General features: G+C 39.0%; 1 protein-coding gene across 3 annotated transcripts in view; it reads left to right on the forward strand.

The window, feature by feature from the left end:
• WDR70 (WD repeat domain 70) overlaps window positions 1-16,244 on the forward strand; it is a 309,011-nt gene that overhangs the window by 244,406 nt on the left and 48,361 nt on the right. For all 3 annotated transcript variants that reach the window (XM_036848060.1, XM_036848058.1, XM_036848059.1), the window contains 3 exons: window positions 9,004-9,103; window positions 11,821-11,905; window positions 13,373-13,511. In XM_036848060.1, the coding sequence (XP_036703955.1) occupies window positions 9,004-9,103; window positions 11,821-11,905; window positions 13,373-13,511 (324 nt within the window). The remainder of the gene's footprint in view (window positions 1-9,003; window positions 9,104-11,820; window positions 11,906-13,372; window positions 13,512-16,244) is intronic.

Genomic DNA, 16,244 nt, shown 5'->3' on the forward strand with positions numbered 1-16,244 from the left:
GCCTAAGTCAACCCAAGGCTTTATTAATCTGCTCTAGCTATGCTGATATCTCAGTTAGCATAGCAGCTACAGTCGGGACTACTACTTGATTAAGTCTGTAGTCAACAATCCCTTTGTGGAAGGACTAGGAGAAGAATTATTGCCCCACTGAGTAGCACTGTCCTTCCTCTTAGGAATCTGTCTACCTCTATAGTCAATCAGTTCCTGATCTGAAAATAGAGTCAGATATGGGAACAGAGCCAGGGATCATGACTTTTTACTGGGGTGACCACCCTCAGCTTCCTGCTCCTCCATTTATCTCTCTTTTTGGTTGTAGATACTAAGCAGTACCTTTGCTGTCTGCCCATCTCTTCTGCCCCTAGGAATGCCATGTTCTATTAACCATCTCCACATTTTTCTGCACATCAAGCCCCCTTGGCTGCCTCTCTGATCTTGTCAGTCATTATATTGCAGCCTCTTGGCTTCTAGCAATTAAGCACTGCAACCTAGCTTTTATTACTTTGGGCCTCATTATCCCCATGGATATTAATGGCCCAGCTCAGTGAGATTAGCCCTGGGCTGCAGAGGAGACCTTGGTGAATGGTACTTCTTGGTGATGCTGAACTGAACTCCTTGGTGATGCTGGCTCCCTCTCACCTGGGTATTCCTGGTGGCCTTGGTGAATGGTACTTCTTCTGGGCTCTCCCATGAAAAATAATATTCTGTATTGTCTGACTTGACACAATATATCCATCCCAGCATGCCCGCTTCCCCCAGCCCTCTTATTCTCTTCTCTGTTGTCTGCCAGGACAATTGGGGTGTTTTTATTTTACTCAACATTGGCCATCACTTTCCCAGGCCTCTATAGCATCCTTGCAGCAGGTTTGCCCCATCCCCTGGAGACCTTGTACAAAAATGTGCCCCAAATCAATGAATCCTGCTGATGAAAGCCCCCTTGATTAAGGATCCTCAGAATCCAAACTCAAGGTACTTCATGGCTCCTGCCAGCAGCTGCGAGCTAATTCTTGCGTCTCTTTTGGTGTGTAATCTCTTTCCAGCCGCTTCTCCAGCTGAGTAATACTGGGATTCGGCACTAGTTACTGACGTAGAAGCCAGAAGAGGAGGTAGGGGCAGGTCCTAAGAGAAGTTACTGCTGCCTTGTGGGGGAGGGGCAGTTGTAGCATCTTCCAACCCAAAGGAATTGCTAGCTCTTACTAGGCAAGGGTGGGCCACCTCCGTAGGCTGTGAGGGTTCAGGGGCGTCTGCAGATCTAGCATCTTATAGACATCCATCCAGATATCCTGTCCTTATGTTTCAGAGTCTCAGGTTTTTCCCAGCTAGAGCCCTGCCTTAGAATAACAGACATGCCTTGGCTGAGCATTTAGATATCTCTGGAGCTCTATAAATCGAACTACCAGATCGCTTTTGTTTGTTGCTCAGCTGTGTCTGGTCTTCCACTGCAGGAGATGAGGGCTTCTTTGAAAGCTACTAAAGAGGCCCTCTGGCTCTTCCACTTAGTCTTTAACGGTGCTCAGTTTCTCATTGTCCCTCTGCAGGGATAATGACTTAGCACTAACCAGCCAACACTATTGTCTTTGTAGGTATCTTCCTCCCATATATATATATATATATTTTTTATAGCTACTTTTATTTTTATTTATTTATTTATTTTTGGCTGTGCTGGGTCTTCGGTTCGTGCGAGGGCTTTCTCTAGTTGCGGCAAGTGGGGGCCACTCTTCATCGCGGTGCGGGGACCACTCTTCATCGCGGTGCGCGGGCCTTTCACTATCGCGGCCCCTCCCGTTGCGGGGCACAGGCTCCAGACGCGCAGGCTCAGTAGTTGTGGCTCACGGGCCCAGCTGCTCCGTGGCACGTGGGATCTTCCCAGACCAGGGCTCGAACCCGTATCTCCTGCATTAGCAGGCAGACTCTCAACCACTGTGCCACCAGGGAAGCCCCCATATATTTTTAAATGCCTAAAATGTTTGTCCCGCAAGGACAGTCCCCTGTACTAGGAAGTTTTCCCAGCTCACCTCCAGTGAAATCTGTAGCAGTTGGACCGCAACTAAGCGCTCGAGTATATCTGTGCTCCACAGTCCACTCAGGACAGTGTCTTCTTTACCCACGAAGGAGGCAGTCCTAGATTTTTATCTTAACACCTGTGCTGTTGGATCACTCCAGGTACCACTTGTGATAGTCTGGTTCCTCTGAGAAACAGACACCAAGATAGGGTTAAACATATAAGAGAATTCTTGGGGAAAAGCCTGTCAAGGGAATGGGGGTGAGGGAGCCTGAGAAGGCTGGAGAAGAGAGCATGATGTAGGCCATACCCCTAAGAAAGAGAAAGGAAGGAAAGGAGTGTTACATGTCCATCAGCTGATAAATGGATAATAAAATGTGGTACATCCATACAGTGGAGCATTACTTGACAATAAAAAGAAATGAAGTATTGAAACATACTACAACATGGATGAACCTCAGAAACATTATGCCAAGTGAAAGAAGCCAATTATAAAAGATAGTATATTGTATGATTTCATTTATTTGAAATGTTCACATAGGCATATATACAGAGACAGAAACTAGGTTAGTAGTTGCTTAGGGCTGACAGATTAGGGGAAAAGAGGGAGTGATTGCTAATGTGTATGGGGTTTCTTTCTGGGGTGATCCTAATGTTCTAAAATTGACTGAGGTAATGATTGCTCAGTTTTCTGAAAATACTGAAAAACATTGAACGGCATACGTTAAGTGGACAGATTCCGTGGTGTGTGAATTATATCTCAATAAAACTGTTATATTAAAAGAAAAGAAAAAGAGGATTGTACAGAAAGAGTCTTAGACTGTAGCACAATGCCCAGAATGTTTCAGTCAGGCAATCAGGAGTCCTTTCTCCCCTGTGCGCAATCGTTGGTGAGGAGGAGCCTGTGGAAAGCCTGGCCTTGTCACAGAGGTAGTGAGAGTGCTAGTCATTATGCTTTTCACAGTGGGAAGTCTGAGAGACACATTTTCTTGGCTACATGTCCTATAATCCCAAACAAGTCACCTGTCCATACCCAGACTCAAGGTGTAAAGAAATACATGCCACATATTGATGAAAAGCAAAGCAAAGTTGTATTGCAAAGGAGTGTGACACCCTTGCATTACCTCATTAAATTCTCCTAGCAGCTTATGGAGTGGGTACTATTATTAATCTCGTTTAATAGATGGCATAGGGAGATTAGCCCAAGATGATAAGTGGTGAAGCCTGGATTTGAACTCACCAGTCTGATTCCACCCTCTGTGCTTTTTATCATTATACCATGTTTTCATACAATATATTAATTTGATTATCACAGAATCTTTTGCAGAGGTTTTATTGTCTAATTTCCTTTTATTAAAATGAAGCCTTCATGGGCATAGGAAATTGCAAAGTACCTTTCTATGACAGTTCCTATATTTTTGTATACATTATTCTCATAATCCTTACTACAGATCTCCAAAATCAGAGGAACAGGAGGAAATTATATTCAGTCTTGACCTATATCTATTCTGTTTTTTAATCTTGGCATTTAAAAAAATCCTGGAATATTTTTAATCCTGGTATGGTAAGTAAACCTAACATGTGATTGAAAATAAAGAATTGATTGGAATTGCTTGATTATAACGAAGCTTGAAAATAGATTCTCAATGAAAAAGAAAATTTATATCTATTTAGGGAGACGTAAGAGTAGATTTGAGAGGACAGTTAAATGTTAGTACACCTAGTTTGTTAGATAGCCTAGCATTTGCTTCATCTTGCTCTCGGAGTTTGTGTTTCGGTAGCATAGTTGCATTTCAGCAACGTTCTGAGAGGAGGTGCCCACTATAGACTGAATAAATAAATGTGTGGCATTGACGCAACGCAGGGAGATAGTAGGTCAAATGCAGCTCAGTTTCTTTGGGAGTTGGGGAAAAAGAGTAAGAGTGGGAAGATGTGTAGGGCATGTTATTTGAAAGATTAATAAACTGTGAAACAGAAAGATTAAGCCTCTTGGCCAGGGTCAAACTAAATGTAGTAAGCTGAAATTTTAGGTCAAGTTGGCTTGGCTCTAAGACCAGTATTCTTTCCACTAAATCGTCCCCTATTTTCAGCCCAGAAATTTATTTAAATTCTCTCTTTTTTAAAATAGTTTATTCCACTGTTTTATTGATTACAAAACATGTTTTGATCCTTTTGAGGGCTGTCTTTCCTCTTGCATTGATAGATACACACTAGAGCGATGGAAAGATATTGGGATCTAGCTAGCTGCTGGATGTAAACTCACTGACCTCTGTTACCACCATAGAATATTTGGATTATTTAGAATTACAGAAAGTGGTATATTTAAGACTTTGGGCTAGGCATCATATTTTTCTTTGAGAATTTGGCATACTTCCTTAGAGAGGAAAAACTAGAATTAGCATAGCCACAGAAGGCAGGACCAGGACTCACAAGTAGATGTTAGAAGGAGGGAGGCTTGGACCCAGTTTAAGAAAGGTGTTGCCAATTAGAGCCACCCAGACAAATGCACTGTTGTTGCTTGTGGTGTAATGAGTTCTGTACTGCTGGAGGCTCTATGACCATCTGCTGAGAAGGGACAGTTTTACCAGTTGGAAGTTTGTACTGTATGATCTCAGAGAGGGCCTTTAAAACTCTAGGTTTTTGTGCTTGCATTTCCCATCACTCTGAATATTTGAGACTTGATGTTCTCCAAATCTAACATAAGGCACTCCTAAGAATAGGAAACCTATATAAAGGAGTTAATAATCTCAACTCCCCTAAAGAATAATGTTCTTTGCCTAGGATGATTATAAAAGGAATTAAAGGAGGAGTTGCAGTTTTAGATTTCCCACATTATGCCAGAAGTGTTTTTCAGTCAGGTTGACTTCGTTTTCAAAATGTGAGGGTATTTTTCATCACAGACTGTCCAAATATTGATGTTTTATGCAAATTTAAGATCTCCTCTGGCTATCCATTTTATTTCATTGGAATAAACTTTTGTTACTGGTTAAAGTGAAGTTAATAATTGAAGAGCACACTTGACATAAAATCTGTCGAAACGGAACTACCTGCTTGCTCTTGGGCTCATGAGGAAGTGTACGTGATATGATTGCTTTGGATTCTACACCTTTTAAGGTTCTTTATCCCACCTGACTGGTATATGATATGTACATATCTATATATATGTGTGTGTATTTATCTTTTAGAATATTGGTATTCATGATCTATTTTGCTCTATTAATAATAAAAAGTACATTTGATCAGTTAGTCGAATTATAAAATATTAAGTATTTACCAGTTTTTGTCTTTTCCTAAAGAATCATGGAGCTGTAAGTGACTTTAGAAATCATCTAGTTCAATCCATTTATTTTACAGAAGATAAAATTGTGATCTGGAGAGGCTAAGTAATTTGTCCCCAGTCATACTGCTAGTTTTTGACTGAACTAAGTCCAGATTTCATATCTCCTGGTCCTGGACCAGTGCTCTTTTTGCTATACCACATTACCTTACTGATAATTCATGAAGTGATGGGTCTTCCTTCTGTTTAGATGTATATATGTATTTATTAGCATTAAAAATAAATAAAACATTTAAAACAAATAAAAAATTAATTTCACTGAGAGGCCAAATGTAAGTATAGGACTTTCTGGTAAACTGTTACCTCTGTAGTATCTTTCAAAAGCTTTATTTAGAGTTTAGGAGTTGATAAGTTGTTGAAATATAACTAAGTGGCATATTTTCCTTATTGAGATTAGTAGCAGAGTTCTGCTTTTCTGAGGAACAAAAAAAATATGTTCAATCTACTCTCCACGTGTCCAAGAATGATCTTTTAAAGATAAGCAAACCTAGTCACACTACTACTCCTCTGTGTAAAATCCCTTAGCAACTCCTTTTACCTTCAGGATAAAATTTAAGCCCTTAACATGGCCTGCAAGGCGTAATCTGGGCCCTGCTTATGTCACCTCTCACCTGTCCTTTCCCTCTTAGACGTGATTAACTTCTTTTAGTTCTTTGAATCAACCAGCTCCTTTCCCTTCAGGCCTTCCAATATGCGTGTGTTGGTTTTCTATCGCTTAGTAACAGATTACTACCACAAATTTAGTGGCTTAAAAAACCACCAGTTTATGATTTCACAATTTCTGTAGGTAAGAAGCCTGACATGGTATGGTTGGATTCTCTTCTTAGGGTTTTAGGGTTTCACCAGGCTACCCTCAAAGTACACTTGACCCTTGAACACGTGGGGAGGTTTGGGGTTAGGGGCACCAACACACGCTCCTCCCACCACCCTGCGAGCAGTTGAAAATCCACATGTAACTTTACAGTCTGCCCTCCATATCCATGGTTCCACATTTGTGGATTCAACCAACCACAGATCATGTAGTACTGTACTATGTATTTATTGAAAAAAAATCTGTGTATAAGTGGACCTATGCAGTTAAAACCCATGTTCAGATCCCTGTTTCTTTGACACATCTTTTAAGTCTATAGTGGCATGTCAAACGTTTCTCATTCTTAAAATCTCTTTTACTCTTCTGGCACGTCTTTATGGCTTCCTTCTCTGTCCTCAGCCAGGAGAAAGCTCTGCTTTTCTTTTTTTTGGCTGTGCTGGGTCTTCGTTGCTGCCCGCGGGCTTTCTCTAGTTGCAGCGAGCAGGGGCTACTCTTCGTTGCAGTGCTCCGGCTTCTTCTTGAGGTGGCTTCTCTTGTTGTGGAGCACAGGCTCTAGGCACCTGGGCTCGGTAGTTGCGGCACAGGGGCCCTAGAGCACGCGGGCTCAATAGTTGTGGAACAGGGTCCCTGGAGCACGCGGGCTTCAGTAGTTGCAGAGCGTGGGCTCAGTAGCTGTGGCGTGCGGCCTCAGTAGCTGTGGCTCGCGGGCTCTAGAGCGCAGGCTCAGTAGTTGTGGCGCTTGGGCTTAGCTGCTCCGCGGCATGTGGGATCTTCTCGGACCAGGGCTCAAACCCGTGTCCCCTGCATTGGCAGGCGGATTCTTAACCACTGCACCACCAGGAAAGTCCCAAAAACTCTGCTTTTAAGGACTCATGTGACTCTTCAGTCCCCCCTGGGTAATCCAGGATATAATCTCCCTATTTTAAGGTCAGCTAACTAGTAACCTTAATTATGCCTGCAAAGTCCCTTTTGCTAAGTAGAGTAACATATTCATGGGCATAACACCAGGGATTGCAGAGGTCATGGGGTTCAAAATTCTGCTACCACAATGCAGTGAGTACCCTCTGACTGGAATAGCCGTTCTAGACCCTGCATCCTGCTCCTTCGTCTGCTAACTTTTTACTTTATCCACTGCACCTCTGATTTCTTTTTGTCCCTCTTTTTTTTCCTCTCTTCTCCTGCTCTGATTAAGAACCTCTCTTTAGTGTTCTCAAATTACTCTATACTTCCCCACTGTACCACTTGTCACTCTGTATGCTTATATGTGTCCTTTCAGGGGGACCGTCTATCACCTCTGAGGAGAGAAGCCATGTTTATCTCGGCACATTTGTGTTTCCCTGCTAACCCATGTATCTGCCATACAGTTGATTCCCAATATATATAAAAAAAGATGAATCAATGAATTATTTATATCCATGAAAGGAGGAAGCATGATTACTGTCTTTAATATAAATTTCTAAGACTGTCACGTGGAGGAAGAGAGAAGACCATTTTATTATTTATTTATTTTTTACCATTTAACCTTCTGAAAATTTATTTAAATTTAAATTGTGACAATGGGACACAAGAATCATTAGAACTAACCTAGGAATATAATGAAAAGAAATCTGAGTGTAACAGTTCCGCAAAAGGCCAAGGAAGCTCTGGTCCTTATTAAAACAGAAGGTCCGAGTTAAGTGATGTATTTGACAAGACAATTTTAACTCAATATATACAATTTTGTTTTGAAGACTTGCTTTTGTGAGGTAGTGTGTCCTCATTACTGGAAACTTTTTGGTGAAAGCTCAGTGATGGAGTATCGGGGGTATTATTGGGAGGCTAATGTACGTGAGCTCTGTTTTCTTTTCTTTGTTATGGTTGCTGCATACTGATGGAGATGGGTCATTTGTATTCCTATACCTGTGGCTGCCAGGAGAGACCTACATGCTGTCATCACTAGTAATGTCCCTGGCCATTCACTGTGTAATTATCCAGCCTGGTGGATCTGGGATAATTGATTCCCTAGTACTTTGGCCTGTTCTGGTTACTGAATCATAAATGGGTGGCAAGATTAGTGTAGTAGAGTTACTTTTATAAGTCATTAACTGTTCAGAAGTGACATTGCAAGTAAAAAGACTAATAGCATACATCCATAGAGAGGGGGTATAGGGTAGTGTTTAGGAGTAGGCTTTTTGGTTCAAACTCCTAGCTCGACCACTTACTAGCTCTGTGATTTTGGACAAGGTACTTAAGTCTCTGTGCTTAGTTTCCTAATCTGTAAAATGACGATAATCTTCTAGAGTGAACGTGAGCACCATAGGCAAGTTAGTAAAAGAATATAGTGCCTAGGAGGGTATAGTAAACATTGTGTAATGGCTGGCTGTCGTCATCATCATCAACAACATTATCCTGCAGGCACACTAAAGATAGTTCAAGACTTACCACCATGTGCACAGTGTCTGGCATATACTAGGAATACAGTGATATTTTTGAGTTAATAATATGTTCATTTGTAATTTTTATTTATATTTATTCAGATAACTGTAGGAAATGGTCCCCAAAACTTTTTAAGTATAATGAGGAGAACTAAATGCGGTGCTAATCTTGTGTTGCTCAGAGCTTGCTAAGGCAATCTGAAAAATATCTCCTACTAGAACTTAACCTGGTCTCTTCTTTTCGCTTATTAAAGCAAATGGATGTTTTTAAAAGCCCTTTGAAATTTTTTCCAAAATAAGAAAGCTATCATCAGGTGAAATTAATATTTTTCATGTAGCTATATATCATTTTTTGGATGATAAAGTAAAATATTCTTGCCACAAAAATGTTCTCATCTGAATTCAGATGAGATGTTAACACTTTGCTTGTCTTTGCAAACAGGTTCATCCTAAATTCCACTATAAACAAGCTCATGACCCGGGCACAGATACTTCTTGCGTGACTTTTTCCTATGATGGTAATGTCCTTGCCTCTCGTGGAGGTAGGTTAGAAGCTTTCTTTTTGATATGTTTCTGTATATAAAATGATCGTATGTAACTCTAACAAATGTCATACTAATATCCTAGTGCTTAGTAAAGCTAGCTGTGCTTTTGTTAATGTACCTTTGCCAGTCTAGTTTTTTTCATTAAAATGCATTTCCAACTTGGCAACATTATTTTATTAAAATTATCAAGTAAAATTTAGAAAATATGTACTTTTTTGCCTAAGTTTTCATTTTAGCTCCAAATTCCATCAGCATTTGGAGCCTGCAAGGATGACCATTGCCTCTACCTTATGGACTTTTGTAGATGATATTCTATATTCTTTCTATATCATTTTATAGTTCTGGGTCTGGTATTTCAAACTCTTCTATTTGCTGACCATTGATTTTTTTTCAGTTCAAACACTAACTCAGTTCAGTTAAAAAAAATTTGTATACCTGGATGTTATTTTTTTAATAACTATGTAATTCTATGTGGTCGTATTGTAAGTTTACCTGTCCACACTCATATGGTTGAATAGAGATTGTTTCTAACTTTTTGCTAAATCTTTCTCACGTGAATAAGTAGTATGCTGATAGAAGGAAATAATAAAATAGTGAGGGCAGCTTATGAACAAAGCATTAGGGGGAAGTATGGGGCATGACTGAGGATCTTCCAGTAAGTGCATTTGTGGGGAGGGAAAAGAATCAAGGTAAGTAGGTTGGAGCCATGTTACAGATAGCCTTAAATATCACAAAGAGGATTTAGTCTTTATTCCATAGGCCAAATTAATCTAGCAACACTGAGTTTAGTCATTCGTTCACTCACTTTACTGTATATTGAGCAACTGATCTGAGCTAAGCATTATGCTAGGTGCTTGGCATAAACTGTGGACATCATAGCAGGGTTCCTTTCCTGAAAGAATTTGCAGCCTGATGTAGAGGGTATGGAAGTGAGGAGGACATAGAGTTGGCACAGCTCTCCCCTCAGTTTAACTGCTCTGTGCCCGTTTACCCTTGGGAACTCCATCCAGATTCTCTTTCTTCCAAGGAAGCCTTATATTGATATACCCAAACTACCCTCACTTACATAATTTTAAAAAAATCAAAGCACATGCACATGTATTTTCTATTTACGGTATACATGGCAAAGATGGATATGTATAAAATATATGTTTTGGTTCATCAATTCTAACCTGTTCTTTGAGTCCTAAGATGACTCTTAATTAAGACTATGTACTATATACTCTGTACTTACATCAGTGATTCTTACCCCAAGAATGTATCTGAATCCCCTGGGAAGGTTTTCAAAATGATAAATCCTCCACTAGGAAATTCTCACATTCACTCTCGCGCCTCTAGAGTGGTATACCCCAATCTCTGAGGTAGAGTGGGGAAAGAAAAGGGGAATAACAGAGGAGTGTACTTTGAAAATTCTTCCTGGAGGATTCTGAAATAGCCCAGCCCCACCCAGTTGATTATTACTGCCTTAGAAGTATAGGATTAACTCCGTTTCGGTCAAAACTATTTTAGTGATAATTTTTACCTTCCCCTTCCATCCTATACTAGTTGTTGGGTAACATGTCGTCAAAAGAACATGTATACTGTATTCCACCATTCTCCTTCCTGGATGTATAGAATATACCAGATGGAAGTCTCTCTGTTCAGCAGAGTCCCCAGAGTGTTGTAAGGTGCTGCTGCTAGCTCCAGAACCTGCCAGGTTAACTAAACTGTTTAATACAGATTAATGTTTTCTTATTGTTTGAGGATTGTGGGGATGTGTAACCTTTTTTTAAAGACTAAAAGCAAAAAGGTGAGCCTTACAAAGTTCTTCCAGTATAAGCAGGTCTCCAATCCAGCCAGTTGTGGATTAGTGCACCTGCCAAAAGTTGGGTTTCAGAGTCAGGGTTGCTGGGGAGAGAATGGGGATTTTTATTGAACTCTCCACTCACTTCACTTGCATCTGGTACTGATTCCTTATTGGACCCAGGGGGTTGAGGCAGGTCTCAGCTGCGGACACTGGGGAAAAAGAACAGCAAAGATATTACTTATATGAGTTTTGGCTTTCATTATGAACAGGAATTAGTTAGTAGTCCTATAGAAATACTTCAAAAGTGATTCTTTAAAGAATATTAATTATACTTTGGCTTGGAAAAGCTATACTCCCCAGCAAGGTGAAGAATGATAGCCACAGATAGAGTTACACTGGAGGGAAAGGAATCACATTGGCTCACTCTCATTAATGTTAATGGATAGTTTCACCCACACACTAGTGGGAAAAAGAATCTGTTGTGAACTGAACTATTTTCAGTCCTGGTGGTTGCTAAATTAATACCTTCTTAAGAAGTCAAGTTATGCTCAAATATACCACAGGGAAACTACCATCTGCTCTAAAGTCACTCTTTAGAGAAGATTCTCCAGGGTTCCTTCTAGCCTGCAGATGCTACATCAATCTGGAAAGTAATTTCTAGGAAGCTAGTTCATTATCATGTATCCTTCTACTGTTCTCACAACTCCTGCTCTCAAGCTCCCTAGTTAAAAAGTAAACTGTGTCATGTGCATCCCCTTCCCTCCTGCCTCCTTCCTTTCTCTCTCTCTCCCTCCCTCCCCCGCCTCCCTCTCTCCCTTCCTTTTCTTATAGTTATACACTAAGTTTTGCAAACTCTAAACTTGGGACTGGTTCTTTTTTGCAAAATTTACTTTCTGCCTTTTTTTTTCCTTTCTCATTCCTCTATCAGGTGATGATACCTTAAAATTATGGGACATCCGACAGTTTAATAAGCCACTTTTTTCAGCCTCGGGTCTTCCCACCATGTTCCCAATGTAAGTAGCATATTTTTAATATTCGATAAGCACAAGAGAATGGAAAAGTAATTTTTTCATCTTCATGTTAATTTATAGTGTCTTAGATTTTCTAGAAAAGGGACTTGAAGAGTGATTGAAATAGGTTTTTTGAAAGATGAATTTTTATTTTTCCTTTCATTTTGTACATTCTTCAGAATATAAAATTTTATTTTTGAAGTTGAAATGATGGCTGTTCATGTATTTGTGTGTGTGAATATATATATTGTATGCATATGTAGGTCTTGGGGTAGTAAAAACATTTTAAAGGGTTGAATTGTTCTTTTAATAGTGCATAAATGACAGAGTAGGCCTGTCTTTTATTTGTTTTCTTTTAAAATTTGAATCCTCATACCATTAAAGCAATTCTTCATAGTTACTGAATATTATATGTCATTTTCTCAATTTTTTCTTATCATCATTTCAATCAATAATTCGGTAACCGTCACTTATTCAAACTGTCTTGCCCTGGGTAGCTGAACACTGTTATCTGCATTCTACTAAGTTGATAACTGAAGCTTTAAAGATTTTTCTGCAAACAGCTGAGGTTGGGATTTGATCTCTAAGTCCTACAATTGGTGCCTAAGCAAAAATTTCTATTTTGGTAGAAATAAAATTTCTCATCTGTATTAAATAATGACCAAGAAGGAGAGTGTGAAGGTAATGGAAGCAGCAAATGGAGGAAGCTGTATAAATATCAGAGCACTAACTCTGACACAGTCTATTGCCCATGGCATTTATCTGTTAAAACAAACAGATGGATAAACAAACATGAATTTATAGCTGATACGAATTTTTTGAGCCTTGTGCCTGCTGCAAGTAATGCTAACTAGATAGCGTCTTTGGCTCATGTCTTAGATTATTCAGTCAGGTGGCCAGACCTCTCATCACAAGAGCTGTTGAATCACAGCCATCAATTAGGTTCCAGCCGTACAAGCTGCTCCTCATTTCATGGTGCTTGACTTGACAAAGCTCAAATTGTTTGAGAGGTAGTGCTGATAAAAATAATTCCAAAACTGATCAAAATAATCACTACTTAGACATTAGTCATATATTGTCTATTTGTGTATAGACAGGGTCAATGTCTATATTGAGTTTTTCCCACACGTTATTTACATTGAAAGATATTATAATGTATTGAAATTAGAGCACAGATTCTGGAGTCAGGCTAAGTTCGAATCCCAGCTGTACCACTTACTTTTGTGATCTTGGACAAGGTTTATTTAACCTCTTCCTGCCTCAGTTTCCTAATCAGTAAAATGGGGATAATAGTATCTACTTCATAGGATTATTGTGAGTATTAAGTGAATTAATATAAGTGCCTGACTTACTATAAACCCTATGTAAGAGTTGTCTCTTATTACAGTGAGGTTGTTTATACTTTAACTCATTATCACTGCACTGTTGTGGCGCCATAAGCCTATACTTATAAACTCTTTTTGTCTGTAGGACTGACTGCTGTTTCAGTCCAGATGATAAACTCATAGTCACCGGTACATCTGTTCAAAGGGGATGTGGCAGCGGCAAACTTGTTTTCTTTGAGCGCAGGACTTTCCAAAGGGTGTATGAAATAGACATCACAGATGCGGTATGTGTGTTCTTTCCTCCCAGCCTTGAGAATGAAGTGAAGTTTGCCTCTTAGCCATTTTTGGTTTTGGTTTTGGTTTTGGTTTTGAAATAGAACGTAAGTTCTTGCCCTTACAGTACAGTGGTAGCTGCTTTTTTTCTCCAACACAGGAATTATTAGTACATTGCAGACTGGCTTATCTACACTTCTCCCTCCCCAACCCAGTATTTCCTATAGGCCCACACTTTAGTCAGAATTTCAGCTGGGCCTGGGATGTTTACCCACTCTGCCAACCAATTTGAGGAGAGAAGAAGCTGATCTTCATGTAGCATACAGAAAGGAGCTTCCCACAGTGTGCATGTTTGTAAGGATTCAGGGATTATGGACAGAAGTGAAACGTTATGCCCTCAGAATGTGATGAAGTGTATCATTGTTTGAAAACTTTGACAGAATTCTCCTTGTTAGGTTTGTCATTAAGGTAAGACTCAGCTTCCACTGAGGTTAATATCTATTTAGTTATTAGAAGTTTAAAACATTTCAGATTTAACTTCCACATCCGAAAAACCCCCCTTTAGTTTTGTTTACATATTTATGTAAGCACTAAAACACCAGCATGCGTGCATTCATTCATTCATTCATTCATGTCTAGAGACTGGAGCTGTATGTAATACAATAATAGTGAAGATTCCCAGAGGAAAATCTGAGTTCCTTTAAAGTCTTTGAAAGTATGTATTATTATTTAGATGGTAAGGCAAATCATTGTTATTTTTCGAGTATGAAACAGGCCAATTAATGTCTGTGCAAATTTTCTTTGGCTCATAGTCAAATCCTTTAGTAATATCCTGTATCTTAAACAGTGCTCTTATGTAGGTTTCTCCGGTTGTTTCAGCTCTACATAAACAGTTGAGACATATTATGTACTTAAATGATTCAGACAATTGAACAACTGTTTTTAAATCACCAGCAAAAAGCTCCTGTCTCTAATGTTTTAATATTACTGTGGAGTCTTAAGTTGTAGGCGCTAAATTTGAAACCATGGTATAGAGACAATGAACTAACAGTGAGACTAATTCTAGATGAGTACTTAAGTTTTATAGATTCTAATCTCATGACATAATTTGAAATGTGCCAGCACTAATAATACTTTTTTTTGGGTGCATCCAGGAGCCAACTAAAACACTAGAATCAAAGAAAAACACTCTTGACTCTATCAACTTTAATCTCAAAAAATAAAATTATTATAATTGGTTGTTCCAGAAGTAAGCTGGTTTTGTTTTGTTTTTTTTTTAATGCCTCTCAACGACTATACATCTCAGTATTACTCATGGGGTTGTGTTTTTAAATTATAATTTAAATTGAAATGTAATTAAATTAAGGGATATAGAAGTATGATTGTACTTTTATTAAAGACATGTGGATGTCATAAATGTACAGAACACACTGTTTGTTGTGTTGCTCTGAATTGCTTTTCTAACTAGATGTTTTTCTCCATGGCACTTACCACCATCTCATCTATTATATATTTGTTTTTGTCTGTCTGCTTCCACCAGGATGTACGCCCATGAGGGCAGAAACTTAGTCTGTTTTGTTCACTGCAATATCCCCAATGCTCAGAACAGTGCCTGGCGCATAGAAGGTGCTTGTTTATTGAATGAGTGAATGGTATACTTGGGAAGTGCAAGTAATGCATACTGTAGAGCACAGGTGTGTCTTTGGAGAGTGAGGCAGGAGAGAAGTATCTAGAGATGACAGGGTAAACTGACTTTGTATACCATAATAAAGTGACTTTATTTTATGGTTTTTGGTTTTTTGTTTTTTTTTTAAAACAAAGGAATGACATATTCAGATCCCGGTCTTAGATGTTGATTTTTATTGAAGTGTGAAGGTTAGATTTACAAGACGTAGTATTTATTTGTATATGTATAATTTAGGAGACTGGGTCAGTGTTCCCTGCAATTAAAAGAAAAAAAGAAAGCAGGTTTTAGAAGAAAGACAGCGAGTCTGTTGTTGGTATGTTGAACTTGAAGTACCTTTAGGACCTCTGTGTGGAGATGTTCAGTGGGCAGATGGGTAGATAACTTTGGTGCTTAGAAGAAAGAAGACACAGTTTGGGGAGGAGTATTTATAGTTCATAGTTGAAATGTTGGTTGCTGATTAGTTTGATGACGGAAAGGGCATGAAGGATAGAGAAGATGAGCCCTAGGAAACCAGAGCATTTAAGGGATGAGCAAGTGAAGAGATACAAAGAAAAGAGTGAGGTCATTAAGGAAACAGAATTTATCATATATTGAATTATCTTAGAAAAGTCAGAAAACTGATTTTGAGACGCATTTTAATAGATGGATGAAGAGAGAACTTCAAATAGGGACAAAACCACACACCTTAAAGTGGCCTTTTAAATCATTGATTTAGGATTTGTTTGTCTTTTTTTGGTTGTTAACATCAGACAGCATTGTTTTCTGTTTATATTGTAGAACGATATGCTAAAGGGACTTTAAACTGCCCCTTTGATCCCTATTTTCTCAAGTTTTAAGTCTTCTTGGAATGTAGAAAAATAAACAAATTCATTCTTTGGGATGGATAAAGAGGGTGGACACTTTGCTAGAAGGGCCAAAAAACACCTCTTTTATTTAATTGTATTTTTGTCATTAAAAGCCAGGATTGTCATTTCTTTTGGAAATACCACACTCTGCTATAATAAGGTACTTACTGTATTGAGTTTTAATTTAGCTAAAAGGCAGCATCTCATATTCT

The sequence above is a fragment of the Balaenoptera musculus genome, chromosome 3, assembly GCF_009873245.2.
Source record: "Balaenoptera musculus isolate JJ_BM4_2016_0621 chromosome 3, mBalMus1.pri.v3, whole genome shotgun sequence".
Classification (NCBI taxonomy): domain Eukaryota; kingdom Metazoa; phylum Chordata; class Mammalia; order Artiodactyla; family Balaenopteridae; genus Balaenoptera; species Balaenoptera musculus.